This window comes from Salmo salar, chromosome 10 (genome assembly GCF_965601325.2).
Source record: "Salmo salar chromosome 10, fSalSal1, whole genome shotgun sequence".
Classification (NCBI taxonomy): Eukaryota; Metazoa; Chordata; class Actinopteri; order Salmoniformes; family Salmonidae; genus Salmo; species Salmo salar.
Window position 1 is genome coordinate 113,346,111 of NC_138300.1, and position 23,788 is coordinate 113,369,898.

Genomic DNA, 23,788 nt, shown 5'->3' on the forward strand with positions numbered 1-23,788 from the left:
TAAGCTTTTATTGTTTACATGGACATGTGGTAAGTGGATGAGGTGATTTTGGCTCTACTATGGAAACCCCTTTAAGCTACTGGAAAATGACTAAATCCTTTTAACTATTCATATTATGGGATTATGCACACAAAGCATTATCAGCCTTCATTATCAGGTACCAAATAATATTCTGTGTGACGGTACATAATGTTGGATGTAAAACTCCCTCAATCTTAGAGAGGATGGTGATTGGGTATACATTGCTGTTACTCAATGACTGATGTACAATTCGTCATCCTGTTGGTTGTAAGTTATTATAAAGCTTATTTCTCACTTTGTAAGCAAAGGTCTTCAGTTGCATGGGAAAGCACTTTATCTGTCTGCCTACGTCCTTATTGTCATTCCACCACCGCAGTGGTCTACCTTGCACCCTTGCCTCCTATACCAGAAATACATCATGTTGAGTGCCAATCGACTTAGTAGGTGGGACTAGACTCAAGAGGAAGTGGGTTTGAAACTGAGCCAAACAGTAAGTTAAGAGTACAGCAATGTGCCGTATTACCTCACTGCCTCCACTCTAATTAGGTTGGAGCCTGAGCATGTAATCAAGTTTTATCTAACCTACTTTAATATTCATAAAATATTGATTTGATCATTAATCCTATGATCTTGTGTACTTTAACCTTACCTCCCGCTGATAAAAACAGCGCTGAAATCAGAGAACAAGGTTGAGCTGCTACCATATTACTACATGAAGTGCCTAGGGGCCGGTGCCAGAAGTGAGGACTAGGAGTTGTTTCTGGACTAGGCCTGTGTAGTGCATGGGTGGCTCCAGGGAGAGGCTTGCTAGGAGATGAAGCTCCCTCATGAATATGTCTAGCACTCCCAAGAACAATGTATTACTACATGCATGCATAATACACCATAGATTGCAACCACCCCTACTCAATGACCAAGCTGTCAGAGGAGGCAGTGCTAGGCACAGTGAGAATTCCCTGGTGCTACCACTGGTGTAATGTGACCATACAAAATAAAAATGACCTCAGACCATCTGCAGCGCATCTTGTTAGCTAGTTTCAGAAACCCCAGACCTAGGTATGCCGGAACATTCTTAATGTGGAAGGCAACTGGTGTGCCTAGGGAGACTAGCTGTTACCTAAAAATAACACATGTAGAGGTAAGATGCAGTCGTAAAGTAAACAGCCTTTATTTGAAAACCACAACCCTGAACCCTCCACTACCATCACCCACCCAGGAGTCAACACAACATCTGGGCTGCTATTACAAAAAGGGATATAGCTGTAAAAATTAAAGTGTTTTTGGTTACCATACAAAAGTAGTTCAAATGAAAAATGATTAATTTATCAATTAAATTGCAGGTGAACATATAGGCCTATGTAGGACCAAAGTGATAAATATGGTGATTAAAAATATTTGAAATGTTAGTTGGCTATCTTAGTGGCTGATTGACTAATGTGCTCTGTACAACTGATATCATTACAGGCGAGACAGTTCTTTAAAGGTATGTTTTCAACACTCTTGATTGATTACAATTGTAACACTTTCATAGCACTTGTATTGCATGATAAAAGATAGCTATGCTAAATGTACCATATATTTCAAGTGACAAACAACGACAGTACTGAGAAAAAATGTAAATGCATCTGTACACACACACTAACTAGCACAATACGTCGCTTTTTAGGAGCTCAATGATAAGTAATGAATGATCATGTTGAAAATGCTTTTAGAGTTAAGGGGTCATATGTGTGGCGTAGGCCCCAGGACAACCATCATATTACACTGACAATGTTTCTCATTTATGTTGTTACCAGATTTTCCATTTGAGTAATGGTTACGGACAGAAATGGTTGATTTGTCCTATCGGTTAACAGATGGACACACAGTCACCATTTAGTTAGTGTGAAGAGAAAGGAACAGATTGACACTGCACATTACAGTATCTGTCTGTAACTAATCACCAGGATACAAAACATCACAGTACACTGAGGGGTTAAATAAGGTGATAAAAGCTAAACAACAGGCTAGAATAATCACTTTTCGTTTCCTCATAGGTCCATAACAAGTCTCTAGACCATCAAACAAGAACAATGAAATTCCAGGTAGTTCCAACTCAGACAATCTTCGTGTACAAGAGAATGACAGTCAAAGAAAATCAAGATAGCATCAAACGGTGGCGCAATCCAATGTTGAAAAAGCATTATTCGGATGGTTGCAGATGAGCGCAAGAGCAAGACGAGTGTGGGAAATCTCGTGATATTTATTACATTCACTGTATGTGTTAGACTTGATGTTCATGAGATGGAGAGAGAGAAAGCGAGAAACAGGGCGAGAGTGCGTGCGAGAGAGAGAACAAGGTCAATGATGTGAGCTGCAGAGGGAGATAGAACAAGAGTAAAAGGAAGAGGATTCTAAGGAACATAGCCTTACAATGCTTTTGAAAAAAACAGACATAGTTCAGTACAAGGAGTGTGCTGTGAAATCATCTCTCATTGAGAGAGGAATCTTCTGGTGTAAATGACAAACAACACATGGCACAGCTTGAGGAAGAACATGGGAGAGGTGGAGAGGTGAAGAGGGTGGAGGAGGGGAGAGAGGCTTGAGGAGGGGGGAGCATATGTCAATCCTCACATAAACAATGCTGTTATTACTGAAATAAGATATACAGTATGATGATACGTGAAGACTAATATGCTCTGAGGTAACAAACAGGAAACCATACACCTGTCTTGTGGCGGGTCGGTTGGTGTGTGTGGGTGGGTGTGTGTGTGGGGGTTGAATATGAGACAACAGCTCCAAATGGCATCACTGTAAGATAAGGGCTGTGCTATGAGCAGTGCAACACTGACGGCGTGGAAAACACGAAGCACAGGGTGGGATCAATAAGGGAAAATAGTAAATGGAAGATGTCAAAGGAGGCGGGGCTTGGCGTCTGTCTGCACCGTGGGGTGTAATGTAGTGTAATATGCAGGTGCAGCAGCTGTAGTAATGGGTTATTTGGAGATGCATACAACATACAGAGATCCTGCCTGCCTGAAGTGGGCCATGTAGTGTGCTATATGTCATTTCCTTTAATTGTTTGTGATGCAATCATTCTGTGAAAAAAAAATAATAGGCGAGTGAGTCATACAAAAATCTAATAAAATCCAGTGATCAACAACTTGGGTAGTAAACGTAGCAAATCAAACAAGCATAAATAATTAGCACACGATAAAATGCCATTCAGAAAAACCAACACATAGGGTTTTGCACCTGTAGTGAAGATTTGTTTTAAACTAGACTGTGCTTTTCTTGTGCTGTGCAAAAAAAAAAAGAAAAAAAAATCCCTTTTTGATTTTTGCAGAGGCGTTAAAATAAAGGGACACAGCAGGTAGGGCAGCCTGTAAGGGGGCGCAGCAGGTAGGGCAGCCTGTAAGGGGGCGCAGCAGGTAGGGCAGCCTGTAAGGGGGCGCAGCAGGTAGGGCAGCCTGTAAGGGGGCGCAGCAGGTAGGGCAGCCTGTAAGGGGGCGCAGCAGGTAGGGCAGCCTGTAAGGGGGCGCAGCAGGTAGGGCAGCCTGTAAGGGGGCGCAGCAGGTAGGGCAGCCTGTAAGGGGGCGCAGCAGGTAGGGCAGCCTGTAAGGGGGCGCAGCAGGTAGGGCAGCCTGTAAGGGGGCGCAGCAGGTAGGGCAGCCTGTAAGGGGGCGCAGCAGGTAGGGCAGCCTGTAAGGGGGCGCAGCAGGTAGGGCAGCCTGTAAGGGGGCGCAGCAGGTAGGGCAGCCTGTAAGGGGGCGCAGCAGGTAGGGCAGCCTGTAAGGGGGCGCAGCAGGTAGGGCAGCCTGTAAGGGGGCGCAGCAGGTAGGGCAGCCGGTAAACATGATAAACAAAAACAAACAAACTATCAAAGGAGTTAAAGCATGCATGATGAAGTGAGGAGGGCATTTGTTTATGAAAACCAAAACATCTTTATGGCTGTGTCCAAAATGCCACCCTAATTATTATATAGTGCACTACTATGGGCTACTACCCTATGGGCCCTGGTCAAAAGTAGTGCAAGGGGCCTTGCCTGCTGATATAGGGAATAGGGTGCCATTTGGGACGCATGACATCTGTGATTCAGGAGCTGTAACTAGCTCTACAAAAAAGTAGTCCTGCACTGCGGTAAATAACAAGGTTAATCACCGCTTAATATGCGCTCAATCTCCTCCAGTCTCTTCAAGGCAGCCGCCCGTTTCTTTTCTATGTCTTTAATCTCTTTTGTGGATTTGCTCTTAGTCCGCTGCTGCTTATCAGCCTGGCCGTCGTCCAGAAGCTCTGATTGGCTGTTGCCGCCACCGCTGAGGCTTTCTGCCGAGGAGGATTTCCGCACATTCTTCTTACTCCCGGCCCCAGCGCTGCCAGTGGCTCCCCTCCCTTCCTCCTCTTCCTTTCCTCCTCCCCCCTTCTTTTCCTCCTTCATGGATGGCGTAGCTGCGCCCTCTGCTGACGCTGGGCTCAGCGGCTGCCCTGCCACGGACATGGCGGCCATCTTACTGCGCACGATGCCCAGGTGGCGACGCACATACTCCTCATGGGGCGCCAGGGCCAGCGTTTCCTCCAGGCAGCGCTCCGCTCTCGGCAGGTCTCGCTCCTCAAAGTAGACCACACACAGGTTGTGTTTCCCCTGCACGTTGGTGGGGTCCATACGGAGGATCCTCTGGAAGCAGACCTTGGCCCCCTGGGTGTCCTTCTTGTGGTTCATCAGGATATCCCCCTTGAGAATCAAACCTTTAACATGCTCTGGATGGTGGCGCAGCAGCTCATCTAATACAGGCAGGGCATCCAGCTCCCGTCGGGACTGCGAGTAGAGCAGGGCCAGGTTGAAGAGGGCGCTACGGAAGCCTGTCTGTAGACGGATGGCCTCCCTCATCCAGCGCTCGGCCGCAGTGTTCTCGTTGGCGTCCATGGCCAGCATGCCCAGGTTGAAGTAGCCGTTGGCGTCATCTGGCTCCTCCTGGACGTAGGTTAGGAAACGACGATTGGCCTCCGGACGGAACCTGGGCTCACCTGGAGAGCACACACAGATGGTGCACGCGCACACACACACACACACACACACACACACACACACACACACACACACACACACACACACACACACACACACACACACAGGAATATCAGTTAGTTAGGGTATAACAGTAATTGTTTATTTAGCTGGAGGTAGGTATGATTTGTTAAAGGTTTTCCAATGGTTAGTAGTTAAAGGTGGGACACACTCATCCAGCACATCACAATATTTTTGACAGTATTTTATGTATTTGAAGAATAAAAGTTGTAAATATGCTTCATAAGTAGTGCATGACCCTTACGGTGGGAACAAATACATTGTAAGTGGTTTTAATGGAGTTTTCAGCTCTTCTGATTGTTTTATACTGTTTAATCAAACTAACCAAAAATACGTTTCTGCATTTTTCTATTTCTGCATTTCCTTCACTCATTCGTTATCATTCCCACACTGTAAAACCTGTTTTGTCGTCGTTGTATGCCTCTATTTTGGGGGAAAAGTTACTTTTCCTTTATCAGAACAATTATTCAAATCAAATCAAATTTTATTGGTCACATACACATGGTTAGCAGAAGTTAATGCGAGTGTAGCGAAATGCTTGTGCTTCTAGTTCCGACCATGCAGTAATATCTAACAAGTAATCTAACAATTTCACAACAACTACCTCATACACACAAGAGTAAAGGAATGAATTAGAATATGTACATATAAATATATGGATGAGCGATGGCCGAACGGCATAGGCAAGATGCAGTAGACGGTATAGAGTACAGTATTTACATATGAGATGAGTAATGTAGGGTATGTACACATGATATAAAGTGGCATTGTTTAAAGTGACTAGTGATATATTTATTACATCCAATCTTTTATTATTAAGTGGCTAGAGATTTAAGTCAGTATGTTGGCAGCAGCCACTCAATGTTAGTGGCGGCAGGGTAGCCTAGTGCTTAGAGCGTTGGACTAGTAACTGAAAGGTTGCAAGTTCAAATCCCCGAGCTGACAAGGTACACATCTGTCGTTCTGCCACTGAACAGGCAGTTAACCCACTGGTCCTAGGCCGTCATTGAAAATAAGAATTTGTTCTTAACTGACTTGCCTAGTAAAATAAAGGTAAAATAAAAATAAATGTTAGTGATGGCTGTTTAACAGTCTGATGGCCTTGAGATAGAAGCTATTGTTCAGTCTCTCGGTCCCAGCTTTGATGCACCTGTACTGACCTCGCCTTCTGGATGATAGCGGGGTGAACAGGCAGTGGCTCGGGTGGTTGTTGTCCTTGATGATCTTTTTGGCCTTCCTGTGACATCGGGTGGTGTAGGTGTCCTGAAGGGCAGGTAGTTTACCCCCGGTGATGCGTTGTGCAGATCTCACTACCCTCTGGAGAGCCTTACGGCTGTGGGAGGAGCAGTTGTCGTACCAGGCGGTGAAACACCCCGACAGGATGCTCTCGATTGTGCAGCTGTAAAAGTTTGAGTGTTTTTGGTGACAAGCCAAATTTCTTCAGCATCCTGAGGTTGAAGAGGCGCTGTTGCGCTTTCACCACGCTGTCTGTGTGGACCATTTCAGCTTGTCTGTGATGTGTACGCTGAGGAACTTAACACTGTCCACCTTCTCCACTACTGTCCCGTCGATGTGGATAAGGGGGTGCTCCCTCTGCTGCTTCCTGAAGTCCAAGATCATCTCCTTTGTTTTGTTGACGTTGTCTCGTTGTGGTTATTTTCCTGACACTACACTCCGAGGGCCCTCACCTCCTCCCTGAACGCCGTCTCTTTGCGGTTGGTAATCAAGCCTACCACTGTAGTGTCGTCTGCAAACTTCATGATTGAGTTGGAGGCGTGCATGGCCACGCAGTGAACAGGTAGTACAGGAGAGAGATGAGCACGGGCCCTTGTGGGGCCCCAGTGTTGAGGATCAGCGGGGTGGAGATGTTGTTTCCTACCCTCACCACCTGGGGGCGTCACGTCAGAATGTCCAGGACCCAGTTGCACAGGGCGGGGTCGAGACCCAGGGTCTCAAGCTTAATGACGAGTTTGGAGGGTACTATGGTGTTAAATTCTGAGCTGTAGTTGATGAACAGCATTTTTACATAGGTATTCCTCTTGTCCAGATGGGTTAGGGCAGTGTGCAGTGTGATTGTGACGTCTGTGGACCTATTGAGGCGGTAAGCAAATTGGAGTGGGTCTAAGGTGTCAGGTAGGGTGGAGGTGATATGATCCTTGAATAGTCTCTCAAAGCACTTCATGATGACGGAAGGGAATGCTACAGGGCGATAGTCGTTTAGATCAGTTACCTTAGCTTTCTTGGGAACAGGAACAATGGTGGCCCTCTTGAAGCATGTGGGAACAGCAGACTGGGATAGAGATTGATTGAATATGTCTGTAAACACACCAGCCAGCTGGTCTGTGCATGCTCTGAGGACACGGCTAGGGATGCCGTCTGGGCCGGCAGCCTTGCGAGGGTTAACACATTTAAATGTTTTACTCACGCTGGCTGCGGTGAAGGAGAGCCCGCAGGTTTTGGTAGCGGGTCGTGTCGGTGGCACTGTATTGTCCTCAAAGCGAGCAAAGAAGTTGTTTAGTTTGTCTGAGAGCAAGACGTCGGGGTCCGCAACGGTGCTGGTTTTATTTTTGTAATCCGTGATTGACTGTATACCCTGCCACATACCTCTCGTGTCTGAGCCGTTGAATTGCGACTCTACTTTGTCTCTATACTGACACTTAGCTTGTCTGATTGCCTTGCGGAGGGAATAGCTACACTGTTTGTATTCGGTCATGTTTCCGGTCGCCTTGCCCTGATTAAAAGCAGTGGTTCGCGCTTTCAGTTTGCGCGAATGCTGCCATCAATCTACCCATTTCTGGTTGGGGAAAGTTTTAATAGTCGCCGTGGGTACATCACCACCGATGCACTTGCTAAAAAACTCGCTCACCGAATCAGCGTATACATCAATGTTGTTGTTCGACGCTAACCGGAATATATCCCAGTCCATGTGATCGAAGCAATCTTGAAGAGTGGAATCAGATTGGTCGGACCAGCATTGAACAGACCTGAGCACGGGCGTTTCCTGTTTTAGTTTCTGTCTATCGGCTGGGAGCAACAAATGGAGTCGTGGTCAGATTTGCCGAAAGGAGGGCGAGGGAGGGCTTTGTATGTGTTGCGGAAGTTAGAGTAAGAATGATTCAGAATTTTGCTAGCCCGGGTCGCGCATTCGATATGCTGAAAGAATTTATTGAGCCTTGTTTTCAGATTAGCCTTGTTAAAATCCCCAGCTACAGTAAATGCAGCCTCAGGATATGTGGTTTCCAGTTTACATCGAGTCCAATGACGTTCTGTCAGGGCCGTCGAGGTGTCTGCTTGGGGGGGGGGGGGGGGGGGGGGGATACACATGACTGTGATTACAATCAAAGAGAATTCTCTAGGTAGATAATATGGCCGGCATTTGATTGTAAGGAATTCCAGGTCAGGTGAACAACAGGACTTGAGTTCCTGTATGTTGTTATGATCGCACCACGACTTGTTAATCATAAGGCATACACCCCCGCCATTCTTCTTACCAGAGAGATGTTTGTTTCTGTCGGTGCGATGCGTGAAGAAACCAGGTGGCTGTACCGACTCTGATAACGTATCCCGAGAGAGCCATGTTTCCGTGAAACAGAGAATGTTGCAATCTCTGATGTCTCTCTGGAAGTCAACCCTTGCTCGGATTTCGTCTAACTTGTTGTCAAGAGACTGGACATTGGCAAGTAGTATACTCGGGAGCGCTGGGCAATGTGCCTGTCTACGGAGCCTGACCAGAAGACCACTCCGTCTGCCCCTTCTGCAGAGCCGTTGTTTTGGGTCGCCTGCTGGGATCTGATCCATTGTCCTGGGTGGTGGACCAAACAGAGGATCCGCTTCGGGAAAGTGTATTCCTGGTCATGTTGTTGTTAAGTTGACGTTGCTCTTATATCCAATAGTTCCTCCCGGCTGTATGTAATAAGACTTAACACAGTTTATGCTGCCTGAGTGTCACATTTTATTGTGTCACCCTATCGGGTGCATACACTACGGTTGAAAAGTTTGGGGTCACTTAGAAATGTCCTTGATTTTAAAAGAAAAGCAATTTTTTTGTCCATTAAAATACAGTGTAGACATTGTTAATATTGTAAAGGACTATTGTAGCTGGAAATGGCAGATTTTTTGCAGAATATCTACATATGCGTATAGAGGCCCATTATCAGCAACCATCACTCCTGTACTCCAATGGCATGTTGTGTTAGCTAATGCAAGTTTATCATTTTAAAAGGCTAATTGATCATTAGAAAACCCTTTTGCAGTAATGTTAGCACAGCTGAAAACTGTTGTCCTGATTAAAGAAGCAATACAACTGGCCTTCTTTAGACTAGTTGAGTATCTGGAGGATCAGCATTTGTGGGTTCGATTACAGGCTCAAAATGGCCCTTTCTTCTGAAACTCATCAGTCTATTCTTGTTCTGAGAAATGAAGGCTATTCCATGCGAGAAACTGCCAAGAAACTGGAGATCTCGTACAACGCTGTGTACTACTCCCTTCACAGAACTGCCCAAATTGTCTCTAACCAGAATAGAGAGGAGTGGGAGGCCCCGGTGCACAACTGAGCAAGAAGACATGTACATTAGAGTGTCTAGTTTGAGAAACAGACGCCTCACAAGTCCTCAACTGGCAGCTTCATTAAATAGTACCCGCAAAACACCAGTCTCAACATCAACAGTGAAGAGGCGACTCCGGGATGCTGGCCTTCTAGGCAGAGTAGCAAAGAAAAAGCCAGACTGGCCAATAAAAAGAAAAGATTAAGATGGGCAAAAGAACACAGACACTGGACAGAGGAAGATTGGAAAAAAGCGTGATGGACAGACAAATCTAAGTTTGAGGTGTTCGGATCACAAAGAAGAACATTCGTGAGACGCAGACCAAATGAAAAGATGCTGGAGGAGTGCTTGACGCCATCTGTCAAGCATGGTGGAGGCAATGTGATGGTCTGGGGGTGCTTTGGTGGTGGTAAAGTGGGAGATTTGTTCAGTATAAAAGGGATCTTGAAGGAAGGCTATCACTCCATTTTGCAAAGCCATAGCATACCCTGTGGACGGCTCTTAATTGGAGCCAATTTCCTCCTACAACAGGACAATGACCCAAAGCACAGATCCAAACTATGCAAGAACTATTTAGGGAAGAAGCAGTCAGCTGGTATTCTGTCTATAATGGAGTGGCCAGCACAGTCACCGGATCGCAACCTATTGAGTTGTTGTGGAGCAGCTTGACCGTATGGTACGTAAGAAGTGCCCATCAAGCCAATCCAACTTGTGGGAGGTGCTTCAGGAAGCATGGGGTGAAATCTCTTCAGATAACCTCAACAAATTGACAACTAGAATGCCAAAGGTCTGCAAGCCTGTAATTTCTGCAAATGGAGGATTCTTTGACAAAAGCAAAGTCTGAAGGACGCAATTATTATTTAAATTAAAAATCATTATTTATAACCTTGGCAACGTCTTGACTATATTTCCTATTCATGTTGCAACTCATTTTATGTATGTTTTCATGGAAAACATGGACATTTCTAAGTGACCCAACATTTTTGAAGAGTAGTGTACATCTAAAGAGTGTGCTAAGAGATTTGTTTTTTTATTAACTTATCGTATGTGCCCTGTGCCTTTGAACTATGCTGGGTGGCACTGCCTCTTACCAACAACCTCTTAGGGTGACAGGAAGCTTCTCTTGGCACCACATCAAAATCACACCTACAACTGAAGCAACAGTTGGGCATCAGATCATGCCATTGCACAAACAAAATGCTGTATGTATTAAAGCTAACTTTGCTTTGACCTAGCTCAGTGCATTTAGCTAAATACTGAAGACACATTTCAGTTGAATGCATTCAGTTGTGCAGCTGACTAGGTATCCCCCTTTCCGTTCCTTTCCTAAATAGCTAGCCAGCGGTGATGGCCAGAAGGGATACAACTAATGTCAAAGTGAGGTCACACTTGGTCTGAACTCCGACTTCGAACAAACCTAGGAGCTACAGGAGGACAAGCTCATTGTAATGGCTGGAATGCAATCAATGGAACATAGGAGAGGTATGCGCAAACATGACAGATATGCCAAACCTGCAACTCCATATTTGGAAGTGCTTAGGTCACCTGATTTTTGGCAGGGATATGACAAGAAAAAGACAAGAAGTTCTCACACGTAGACAAGTTCTCACAAGCAGTAACCATGGTAGAAAGCGTTTTGTAGTAGAATAAAAAAAATTGTTCACATAAAAGTTGATACCATTGATGCTGTTGACCTGGATCACTGGTTGCTGAGGGAAAAAAGGGGTGAAATGGCTAGCTAGTTAGTGGTGCTCGCTAATAGCGTTTCAATCGGTGACGTCACCCGCTCTGAGACCTTGAAGTAGGTGTTTCCCTTGCTCTGCAAGGGTCGCAGCTTTTGTGGAGCGATGGGTAACGATGCTTCGAGGGTGACTTGTCAATGTGTGCAGAAGGTCCATGGTTCAAGCTCAGGTTGGGACGAGGAGAGGGACGGAAGGAGCGGGACGGAAGCAATACTGTTACAAAGTCTGATCCCATATCCTACACCTCCCTTCTACCTTTTGCATGCCTCTCCTGGGGAAATGGCTAGAGGCCTCAGGAATACTTATGTCTCCTTAATGTTCATCTTCTGTGCAACATGAGACAGCGGATGGATTATAATCACTTACAATGTATGACATATCCTTCACAATTTAGTGGTGCTATCACACTGGCCAGGTAATTCAAATATTTGGGTGATAAACGGGTGTACACCGCAATAGTGTTGCAAACAGAGTAATCTAGGGCTAGGGTTTCGATTATTTATGTTGGACATACTATGGTTACACACAATTTTAAAATATTATGGTTACCATAGTATAATTTCTGCCACCTTGAAAGGTAGGCTTCAACATGGACGAATGAGAGGCTGTCAGTGATTTATAGAAATTGCTTTCTATGGGTACAAACCTTTTTTCTACGACTACAAAATCGCGTTCTACAATGACAACTTTTTTTCTGTTCGAGAACTTCTTGTCTAAGCGTGAGAACTTTGTATTTTTTTGTAGTCAAATCCCTGACAAAAGTTAGGTGACCTAAGTGCTTCCAAATATGGAGTTGCAGGTTTGCGCATCTCTCTCCTATGTGCAAATCTTTATGGCAGTCATTTTACTTAAGGCCTTCGATTTACAAATACAAATCAAAAGGTGTTTGTTTGTGGAAAGTGATTTCCATTTGTGGATTGGTGATTTCCATTTGTGGAAAGTGATTTATATTTGTGGATTGGTGATTTACATTTGCGAATACATTTGGCATGATATTGATCCCATATATTCGGGCTTCCCTGAGATCTTGATTATATTTAATCGCCGTCAATTTCCTCTATCCATCACTTTTAGAACTTTCATTTGACTGTTAGCAAGTTAGGCAGAGTAAAGAGAGTATAAATGTAGGTTCATTATCATTTCTACACAGGTTCGATCTGGTTTTAGTAACTTCAATGTCGATTGAGCTAATGTTTACTCGAGAAAAAAAAGAAAAATATTACACACTCCCCTACGTATTTATTTGGACAGTGAAGCTAAAACTTTCAAATGTTTAATATGAGGTGACAGTACAGAATGGCTCCATTTATTTGAGGGTATTGTCTGTTCAGAAATGAAAGCACTTTAAGTATCTAGTACCCCCATTTGAAGGTGTCACAAGTATTTGGACAAATTCACTTAGTGTATTACATATAGTGTTTGGTCCCATATTCCTATCACACAATGACTACATCAAGCTTGTGACTACAAACTTGTCGGATGCCTTTGCAGTTTGTTTTGGTTGTGTTTAGGATTATGTTGTGCCCAATAGAAATGAATGGTAAATAATGCATTGTGTCAATTAGGAGTCACCTTTATTGTAAATAAGAATATGACCTGTTTCTCAAAACCTCTACATTAATGTGGGTGCTACAATGAATCCAGATAATAATGAATGGATCCCGGAGCAAAAACCCTGTGCTATCCTAGAGCACAAGTACAAGACATTACAAGGCTGCTTCCCACTTTTCTACGACAGATGTCAGGAGCTGACACTGTCGTAGTCCATGTGGGGTCAAATGACATCAGCAGGGCTAGCTCGGAACTTCTGAAATTGGATTGTAAAGAACTGATTCTAGCACTAAGATTCCAAAAAGTGGCCAATTATTTCAGGTCTGATACCATCGTTGGGACACGCGTATGAGATTCAGCAGGCTACTGACATTACACACCTGGCTAAAAGATTACTGTAGCTCCGTTGGAATCACTTTTACAGATAACTTTCACACCTTTTGGAAAAGAAGATGCTCTACAGGAATGACGAAGTCCATCAAAATCATCTTGGCTCCTGGACTCATTTCAAGGCTGCGTTGAGACAGTTAATCCCTACCATTGTGTCGCTGAGTAGTCATAATGCTGCAGCAAATGCTCATTATCCAGGGGGCGTTGGCAGACAGCGTAAGTAACTTAATTTATGTCCCACTAACTGCCCTGAATGCCTCTGTTAATCCTACAGCTATTATATGGAGTAATTATGTGCCTATGAACCAGAGTTACAGTATACTGTTAGCACTGAGGCGGTGTGCCCTAGTAGGAAGTCCACTGTGTGCAGCTCACCCTGCACAAATATAAACATGAGCATGTCTACTTCTGATGAGCTTCCCACTAAAGCAATAAAAACAATAAAACATCCTAGAAAAGTGATCAAAAATTGCACACATTAACATACAGTACCAGTCAAACATTTGGGCACACACTCATTTAAGGGTTTTTATTTATTTGTACTATTTTCTACATTGTAGAAGTGAAAACATCAAAACAATGAAGTAACACATGGAATCATGTAGTAACCAAAAAAGTGTTAAACAATTCAAAATATAGTTTAGATTCTTCAAAGTAGCCACCCTTTGCCTTGATGACAGATGTGCATTCTCTCAACCAGCTTCACCAGGAATGCTTTCCCAAAAGTCTTGAAGGAGTTCCCACATATGCTGAACACTTAGTGGCTGCTTTTCCTTCACTCTGCGGTCCAACTCATCCCAAACCATCTCAATTGAGTTGAGGTTGGGTGATTGTGGAGGCCAGGTCATCTGATGCAGCACTCCATCACTATCCATCTTGGTCAAATAGCCCTTACACAGCCTGGAGGTGTGTTGGGTCATTGTCCTGTTGAAAAACAAATTATAGTCCCACTAAGCACAAACCAGATGGGACGGCGTATCACTGCAGAATGCTGTGGTAGCCATGCTGGTTAAGTGTGCCTTGAACTCTAAATAAATCACAGAAAGTGTCACTAGCAAAGCACCCCCACACCATCACACCTCCTCCTCCATGCTTCACGGTGGGAACCACACATGCGGAGATCATCCGTTCACCTACTCTGCGTCTCACAAAGACGGTGGTTGGAACCAAAAATTGCATATTTGGACTCCTCAGACCGAAGGACAGATTTTCACCGGTCTAATGTACATTGCTAGTGTTTCTTGGCCAAGCAAGTCTCTTCTACTTATTGATGTCCTTTAGTAGTGGTTTCTTTGCAGCAATTTGACCATGAAGGCCTGATTCACGCAGTCTCCTCTGAAAAGTTGATGTTGAGATGTGTTTGTTACTTGAACTCTGTGAAACATTTATTTGGGCTGCAACTTATCCTCTGTAGCAGAGGTAAGGCTGGGTTCTCCTTTCCTGTGGTGGTCCTCCTGAGAGCCAGTTTCATCAGTGTTTGATGGTTTTTGCGAATGCACTTGAAGAAACTTTCAAAGTTCTTGAAATGTTCCGTAATGACGGACTGTCGTTTCTCTTTACTTATTTGAGCTGTTCTTGCCATGATATGGACTAGGTCTTTTACAAAAAAAGGGCAATCTTCTGTATACCACCCTTACCTTATCAAAACACAACTGACTGGCTCAAACGCATTAAGAAGGAAAGAAATTCCCAAAATTAAGAAGGCACACCTGTTAATTGAAATGCATTCCAGGTGACTACCTCATGAAGCTGGTTATACAGGACTAAGATTGTATCCTACTACAACGGCTCTGACGCTCGTCGGATGTGGAAGGGCTTGAAAACTATTACTGACTACAAAAGGGAAAACCAGCTGCCCAGTGACGCGAGCCTACCAGACGAGCTAAATTGCTCGCTTTGAGGCAAGCAACACTGAAACATGCATGCGAGCACCAGCTGTTCCAGATGACCGTGTGATCACTCTCTATGTAGCCGATGTGAGCAAGGCCTTTAACCTGTTGGGGGTAGGGGGCAGTATTTACACGTCCGGATAAAAAACGTACCCGATTTAATCTGGTTATTACTACTGCCCAGAAACTAGAATATGCATATAATTATTGGCTTTGGATAGAAAACACCCTAAAGTTTCTAAAACTGTTTGAATGGTGTCTGTGAGTATAACAGAACTCATATGGCAGGCAAAAACCTGAGAAGATTCCAAACAGGAAGTGCCCTCTCTGACCATACCTTGAGCTTCTTGACTCTGTTTTTTGAAGACTGAGGATCTTTGCTGTAACGTGACACTTCCTACGGCTCCCATAGGCTCTCAGAAGGCGGGAAAAAGCTGAATGATGTAATTCCAGCCACAGGCTGAAAAACATTAGCGCCTTTGGTAAGTGCTCTATCAGAGGACAATGGGCTGAGGCGCATGCACGAGTCGACCCCATGTTTTTATTTTCGTTCGTCTTTGAACCTAAACACAGATTCCCGGTCGGAATATTATCGCTTTTTTACGAGAAAAATTGTATAAAAATGTATTTTAAACAGCGGTTGACATGCTTCGAAGTACGGTAATGGAATATTTAGAATTTTTTTGTCACGAAATGCGTCGTGCGCGTCACCCTTCTTTACCATTCGGATAGTATGTCAGCAGAGTACCCAGCCAGAAATAATCAGACACCCATTTTTCAAGCTAGCATAAAATGTCACAGACCCAAACCACAGCTAAATGCAGCACTAACCTTTGATGATCTTCATCAGATGACACACCTAGGACATTATGTTATACAATACATGCATGTTTTGTTCAATCAAGTTCATATTTATATCAAAAAACAGCTTTTTACATTAGCATGTGACATTCAGAACTAGCAAACTTCCGGGGAATTTGCTAACAATTTACTAAATTACTCACGATAAACATTCACAAAAAGCATAACAATTATTTTAAGAATTATAGATACAGAACTCCTCTATGCACTCGATATGTCCGATTTTAAAATATCTTTTTGGTGAAAGCACATTTTGCAATATTCTAAGTACATAGCCCAGCCATCACGGGCTAGCTATTTAGACACCCGGCAAGTTTAGCCTTCACCAAAATCAGATTTACTATAACAAAAACGTTATTACCTTTGTTGTCTTCGTCAGAATGCACTCCCAGGACTGCTACTTCAATAACAAATGTTGGTTTGGTCCCAAATAATCCATCGTTATATCCGAATAGCGGTGTTTTGTTCGTGCGTTCCAGAAACTATCCGAAATGGTAAATCAGGGTCGCGGGCATGGCGCAATTCGTGACAAAAAAATTCTAAATATTCCATTACCGTACTTCGAAGCATGTCAACCGCTGTTTAAAATCAATTTATCTCGTAAAAAAGCGATAATATTCCGACCGGGAATCTCCTTTTCGGCAAACAGAGGAAAAATCACAAAGACGGGGGCAGCCAGTGCACGCGCCTAAGCCCACAGTCCCTTGATCGGTCACTTGAGAAAGGCGATAATGTGTTTCAGCCTGGGGCTGGAATGACGACATTCAGGTTTTTCCCGGGCTCTGAGAGCCTATGGAAGACGTAGGAAGTGTCACGTTAGAGCAGAGATCCTTTGTAATAGATAGAGATGGCAAAGAAGTTCAAGAAATGGTCAGACAGGCCACTTCCTGTAAAGGAATCTCTCAGGTTTTGACCTGCCATTTGAGTTCTGTTATACTCACAGACACCATTCAAACAGTTTTGGAAACTTTGGAGTGTTTTCTATCCAAAGCCAATAATTATATGCATATCCTAGTTACTGGGCAGGAGTAGTAACCAGATTAACCTGTTAGGGCTAGGGGGCAGTATTGACACGGCTGGATAAAAAAACATACCCGATTTAATCTGGTTACCACTCCTACCCAGTAACTAGAATATGCATATACTTATTACATATGGATAGAAAACACCCTAAATTTTCTAAAACTGTTTGAATGGTGTCTGTGAGTATAACAGAACTCATTTGGCAGGCAAAACCCTGAGACATTTTCTGACAGGAAGTGGATACCTGATGTGTTGTATTACCTTTAAACCTATCCCATTGAAAAACACAGGGGCTGAGGAATATTTTGGCACTTCCTATTGCTTCCACTAGATGTCACCAGCCTTTACAAAGTGTTTTGAGTCTTCTGGAGGGAGATCTGACCGAACAAGAGCCATGGAACGATGATGTCCCATTAGACACCTGGCGCGCGAGTTCATGTTGGGTACCCTCGTTCCAATACGTTATAAAAGAGTATGCATTCGTCCACCTTGAATATTATTCATGTTCTGGTTAAAAAAGGCCCTAATGATTTATGCTATACAACGTTTGACATGTTTGAACGAACGTAAATATATTTTTTCCCCTCGTTCATGACGAGAAGTCCGGCTGGCTTAGATCATGTGCTAACAAGACGGAGATTTTTGGACATAAATGATGAGCTTTTTTGAACAAAACTACATTCGTTATGGACCTGTGATACCTGGAAGTGACATCTGATGAAGAGAATCAAAGGTAATGGATTATTTACATAGTATTTTCGATTTTAGATCTCCCCAACATGACGTCTAGTCTGTATCGCAACGCGTATTTTTCTGGGCGCAGTGCTCAGATTATTGCAAAGTGTGATTTCCCAGTAAGGTTATTTTTAAATCTGGCAAGTTGATTGCGTTCAAGAGATGTAAATCTATAATTCTTTAAATGACAATATAATATTTTACCAATGTTTTCTAATTTTAATTATTTAATTAGTGGTGCTGACTTGACTGCCGGTTATTGGAGGGAAACGATTTCCTCAACATCAATGCCATAGTAAAACGCTGTTTTTGGATATAAATATGAACTTGATAGAACTAAAAATGCATGCATTGTCTAACATAATGTCCTAGGAGTGTCATCTGATGGAGATTGTAAAAGGTTAGTGCATCATTTTAGCTGGTTTTATGGTTTTGGTGACCCTGTCTTTGAATTGACAAAACATTACACACAACTCTTGTAAATGTACTGTCCTAACATACTCTAAATTTATGCTTTCGCCGTAAAACCTTTTTGAAATCGTAAAACGTGGTTAGATTAAAGAGATGTTTATCTTTCAAAGGGTGTAAAATAGTTGTATGTTTGAAAAATTTGAATTTTGACATTTATTTGGATTCAAATTTGCCGCTCTTGAAATGCACCTGCTGTTGATGGAGTGCACCACGGGTGGCACGCTAGCGTCCCACCTAGCCCATAGAGGTTAAATCGGGTACGTTTTTTATCCAGCCGTGGAAATACTGCCCCCTAGCCATAACAGGTTAAAATTGTGTAAAATAGTCATATGTTTGAGAAATTGAAGTAATAGCATTTCTAAGGTATTTGAATAACGCGCCACGGGATTCAACTGGCTGTTGAGTAGGTGGGACGATTTCGTCCCGCCGACCCTAGAGAGGTTAAACAGGTCAACATTCACAAAGCCGCGGGGCCAGACGAATTACCAAGACGTGTACTCAAAGCATGCGCGGACCAACAGGCAAGTGTCTTCACTGACATTTTCAGCCTCTCCCTGACCAAGTCTATAATACCTAAATGTTTCAAACAGACCACCATAGTCCCTGTGCCCAAGATAGCGAAGGTAACCTGCCTAAATGATTACCGCCTCTTAGCACTCACGTCGGTAGCCATGAAGTGCTTTGAAAGGCTGGTTATGGCTCACATCAACACCATCATGCCAGGAAACCTAGACCCACTCCAATTTGTAAACCGCCCCAAAAGATCAACAGATGACGCAATCTCAAATCACACTCCACACTGTCCTTTCCCAACTAGAAAAAAGAAACACCTATGTGAGAATGCTGTATATTGACTACAGCTCAGCGTTCAACACCATAGTGCCCACGAAGCTCATCACTAAGCTAAGCTTCCTGACATCCAGGAGAAAGGCCCCAAAAAATGTCAAAGACTCCAGTCACTCAAGTCAGACTGTTCTCCCTGCTACCGCATGGCAAGCGGTACCGGAGCGCCAAGTCTAGGACCAAAAGGCTCTTTAAAACTTCTTAAGGCTAGGGAGCAGTATTTTGACGTCCGGATGAAAAGCGTGCCCAAAGTAAACTGCCAAAGTAAACTCAGGCCCAGAAGCTAGGATATGCATATTATTAGTAGATTTGGATAGAAAACACTCTGAAGTTTCGAAAACTGTTTGAATAATGTCTGTGAGTATAACAGAACTGATTTGGCAGGCGAAACCCCGAACACAATCCATCCAGGGAATTTTGTTTGAGGTCAATCTGTTTTCTATTGGTTTTCTATGGAAAGCCCTTTTTAATAGGAATATGGTTGCAGTTCCTATGGCTTCCACCAGATGTCAACAGTCTTTAGAAATTGGTTGATGTTTTTCTTTTGAAAAATGGCTAAGTAGTCCTGTTCTTTCCATGTGTCACTCAGAGGGACTCAAGTCTTCTGGTGCGTGCGACCTGGAACGCGCTTCACTTTGTTTTTGGTATTGAACACAGTATATCCCGTCTTAAATTGTATCGATTATTTACGTTTTAGGGTACCTAGGTTTGGATTAGGAAAGTTGTTTGGACCAAGTTTACAGGTAACTTATTAGATACTTTGTAGGCATGCTGGGCGAGTTGAAACCGGTGTATTTCTGAATCAAACACGTCAAATAAATTGACATTTTGGAGATATAAAGAGGGAATTTATCGAACAAAAGGACCATTTGTGATGTTTCTGGGACATTTTGGAGTGCCAAGAGAAGAAGATCTTCAAAGGTAAGGCATGAATTATATTGTTATTTCTGACTTTTGTGTCGCACCTGGCTGGTTGAAATATGATTTTCATGTGTTTGTATGCGGGGTGCTGTCCTCAGAATCTGGTCTGCTTTCGCCGTAAAGCCTTTTTGAAATCTGACACTGCGGCTGGATTAACAAGAAGTTAAGCTGTATTTTGATGTATAACACTTGTATGTTTTATGAATTCTTATTATGAGTATTTCTGTTTTTGAATTTGGCACGCTGCAATTTCACTGGATGTTGTCAAATCAATCCCGTTAACGGGATTCGAGCGGGAATGGGGGTGAAGGGATCCCTAAGAGGTTTTAACAGCTTCTACCCCCAAACCATAAGACTGCTGAACAGCTAATAAAATGGCTACCCAGACTATTTCCATTGCCCCCCTCTTTTACGCTGCTGCTACTCTCTGTTTATTATCTTAGCATAGTCACTTTAACTATCTACATTTACATATTACCTCGACTAATCGGTGCCCCCGCGCATTGACTCTGTACCCGTACCCGCTGTATATAGCCTCAATATTGTTATTTTACTGCTGCTCTTTAATTATTTGTTACTTTTATTTTTCACACTTATTTTTCTTAACTGCATTGTTGGTTAAGGGCTTTGTAAGTAAGGATTTCACTGTTCAGTGCATGTGACAAATTCAATTTGACTTCATGGTTAACTAAACAAACAACCTTCCCCACTTCTAAAAGCCCCGACTGAGCCGGGGTCGTATGCACTAAGAGCGAAACGAAAGCAAACGGGCTGAAACAGGAGGTGTGACCACCTGAACCTGTCCAATAAGAAAGACTTGTTTTCATTTCTGTTACATAACATTTTGCTATGGTGCTTACTAATGAACACAACCCTGGGCTGATCAGCCTGAGTAGCTAAGTCACTCACCAGATTCCTGCATGAGCAGGGCAGAGTTGAAGAGTGCCAGTTTGTGGCGTGGGTTGAGCTCCAGGGCATGGTTAAAGTTCTTCAGGGCCTCTGAGGGCTCCTTCATCTCGATGTTGACGATAGCCAGGTTGTACCAGAGGTCAGCGTTGGTGCTGTCCAGCTCCAGGGCCCGCAGGTAGGCGTCCCTGGCCTCCAACGGCTTGTTCATCTTCAGCAGCAGCTCCCCTCTGGGTTTGGAGTTTGCACAGAAAGAAAGGAGAAATTAAGTCTCCATTTTGGTTCTGGAGGGTTGAAGCAGCAAGCGGTAGCATTTCTCAAGCCAAATCTAAGCTCACCTTCACAACTGACTATTATATTGAATGAAAACAAATACTAAATAACAGTAATATCATCTACATCAACTCTGTATTGTCATGAGGTAGTCACTCTTACCTGTTCTTGATTATGGTGATACTATTTATCAAAGTGCAGCTGCCTCTACTCTTAAACCCCTGGATACTGTTTTTCAAAGCACTCTTTGTTTTATCACAGGACACAGTTGTATTACTCATCACTGTATTCTTTACCAAAAGGTGGGCTGAACCTCTGAACTCAGATCACATCATGGCTCTCTTTTTGTTTACAAAGCCCTGCACCACAAGCTTCCGACTTACCTAACTTCACTGTTAAGATTTAAAATGAGCCAGCCTTTAGTTTTCTTGCTCCACATGTTTGGAATGAGCTCCAAAATATATTTGTAATAGATGTGTTAGTGTCCCTAGGGTAGTTCAGGCAGCGGACAGAGGATTCTTATAATGAAGAATGTGTTTGTTTTAGTTGACTGTGTTTTGTGTATATTTATGTTTGTCTGTGCAATATACACTACCGGACAAAAGTTTTAGAACACTTACTCATTCAAGGGTTTTTCTTTATTTTTACTATGTTCTACATTGTAGAATAATAGTGAAGACATCAAACCTATGAAATAACACATATGGAATCATGTAGTAACCAAAAATGTGTTAAATCAAAATATATTATATATTTTAGATTCTTCAAAGTAGCCACCCTGTGCCTTGATGACAGCTTTGCACACTCTTGGCATCATCTCAACCAGCTTCATGAGGTAGTCACCTGGAACGCATTTCAATTAACTTTTAAGAAGGCGCACCTGTTAACTTGTGGAATTTCTTTCCGTCTTAATGTGTTTGAGCCAATCAATTGTGTTGTGACAAGGTAGGGGGATATACAGACTATAGCCCTATTTGGTAAAATACCTAGTCCATATTATGCCAAGAACAGCTCAAATAAGTAAAGAGAAAAGACAGTCCATCATTACTTTAAGACAAAGGACAGTCAATACGGAAAATTCCAGTTTCAGTTTCTTCAAGTGCAGTCGCAAAAACCATCAAGCGTTATGATGAAACTGGCTCTCATGAGGACCGCCACAGGAATGGAAGAGCCAGAATTAGCTTTGCTGCAGAGTATAAGTTCATTAGAGTTACCAGCCTCAGAAATTGCAGCCCAAATAAATACTTCACAGAGTTCAAGTAACAAACACATCTCAACAACTGTTCAGAGCGGGACTGTGTGAATCAGGCCTTCATGGTCAAATTGCTGCAAAAAAAAACACTACTAAAGGACACCAATAAGAAGAAGAGATATGCTTGGGCCAAGAAACACTAGCAATGGACATTAGACCAAACTGGAGATTTTTGGTTCCAACTGTTGTGTCTTTGTGAGACGCGGTGTGGGTGAACGGATGATCTCCGCATGTGTATTTCTCACTGTAAAAGCATAGAGGAGGTGGTGTTATGGTGTGGGGGTGCTTTGCTGGTGACACTGTCTGTGATTTATTTAGAATTCAAGGCACACTTAACCAGCATGACTACCATAGCATTCTGCAACGATATGCCATCCCATCTGGTTTGGGCTTAGTGGGACTATCATTTGTTTTTCAACAGGACAATGACTCAACACACCCCCAGGCTGTGTAAGGGCCATTTTACCAAGAAGGAGAGTGATGGAGTGCTGCATCAGATGCCCTGGCCTCCACAATCCCCCGACCTCAACCAAATTGAGATGGTTTGGGATGAGTCGGACCGCAGAGTGAAGGAAAAGAAGCCAAAAAGTGCTCAGCATGTGGGGGAACTCCTTCAAGACTGTTGGGAAAGCATTCCTGGTGAAGCTGGTTGAGAGAATGCCAAGAGTGTGCAAAATGTATTTTCTGAAATTGTATATGCAGGGCTCCCACGTAAAAGAGACACTGGTCTCAATGGTGGCTCCCTGATTAAATGAAGGAAAATAAATTATACCCCCTAATTCCCCATTTGAGATATCAAACATAACACTAAAATAGGTGGTCAATATCCTGACAAACTATAATAAATAAATGCACATTGAATGCACACAAGTGGAAGCTTCTTATCACCGTCAGAGAGACATAGGTGAAGGGCAAGAAGGGTGATCATTTAAGTTGGAGATCAACAACAACCCATTCACACTACAGTATATGGGAGAACAGAAGCATGCACATTGCCCTGCCTCTGTCACCTCTAGGACAGCCCAGAGAGGAGGAAGAAACAATAACAAAAGGAGGAGGGACATTGAAGACGCACCACAGACGGGTCTATCTACTTGTGCTCTCCAAACTCCTGCCAGTGGAGAGCGCTTTGTTCCCTTATTGAAATGTTTTATTGTTGCTTTCACAAGTTAAAAACGACATTTGCGAAATCAATCTACTACAATAGTTGCTAACGTTTCACCATGCCATTCCATTACCGTTATTGCAACATTTAAGACATTTCTGATTCAAGTGTGATACAGGCTAAATTGTTACGTTTT

At 43.2% G+C, this 23,788-nt stretch overlaps 1 protein-coding gene across 1 annotated transcript in view; it reads right to left on the reverse strand.

The window, feature by feature from the left end:
- Positions 1 to 1,165: 1,165 nt before the first annotated feature.
- The window catches only part of tmtc3 (transmembrane O-mannosyltransferase targeting cadherins 3), a 140,186-nt gene continuing 117,563 nt past the window's right edge, over positions 1,166 to 23,788 (reverse strand). The window contains exons 13-14 of the mRNA XM_014125664.3: positions 20,966 to 21,192; positions 1,166 to 5,025 (exon numbers count right to left, since the gene is read on the reverse strand). Coding sequence (XP_013981139.1) covers positions 4,154 to 5,025; positions 20,966 to 21,192 — 1,099 coding nt within the window. The 3' untranslated portion in view covers positions 1,166 to 4,153. The remainder of the gene's footprint in view (positions 5,026 to 20,965; positions 21,193 to 23,788) is intronic.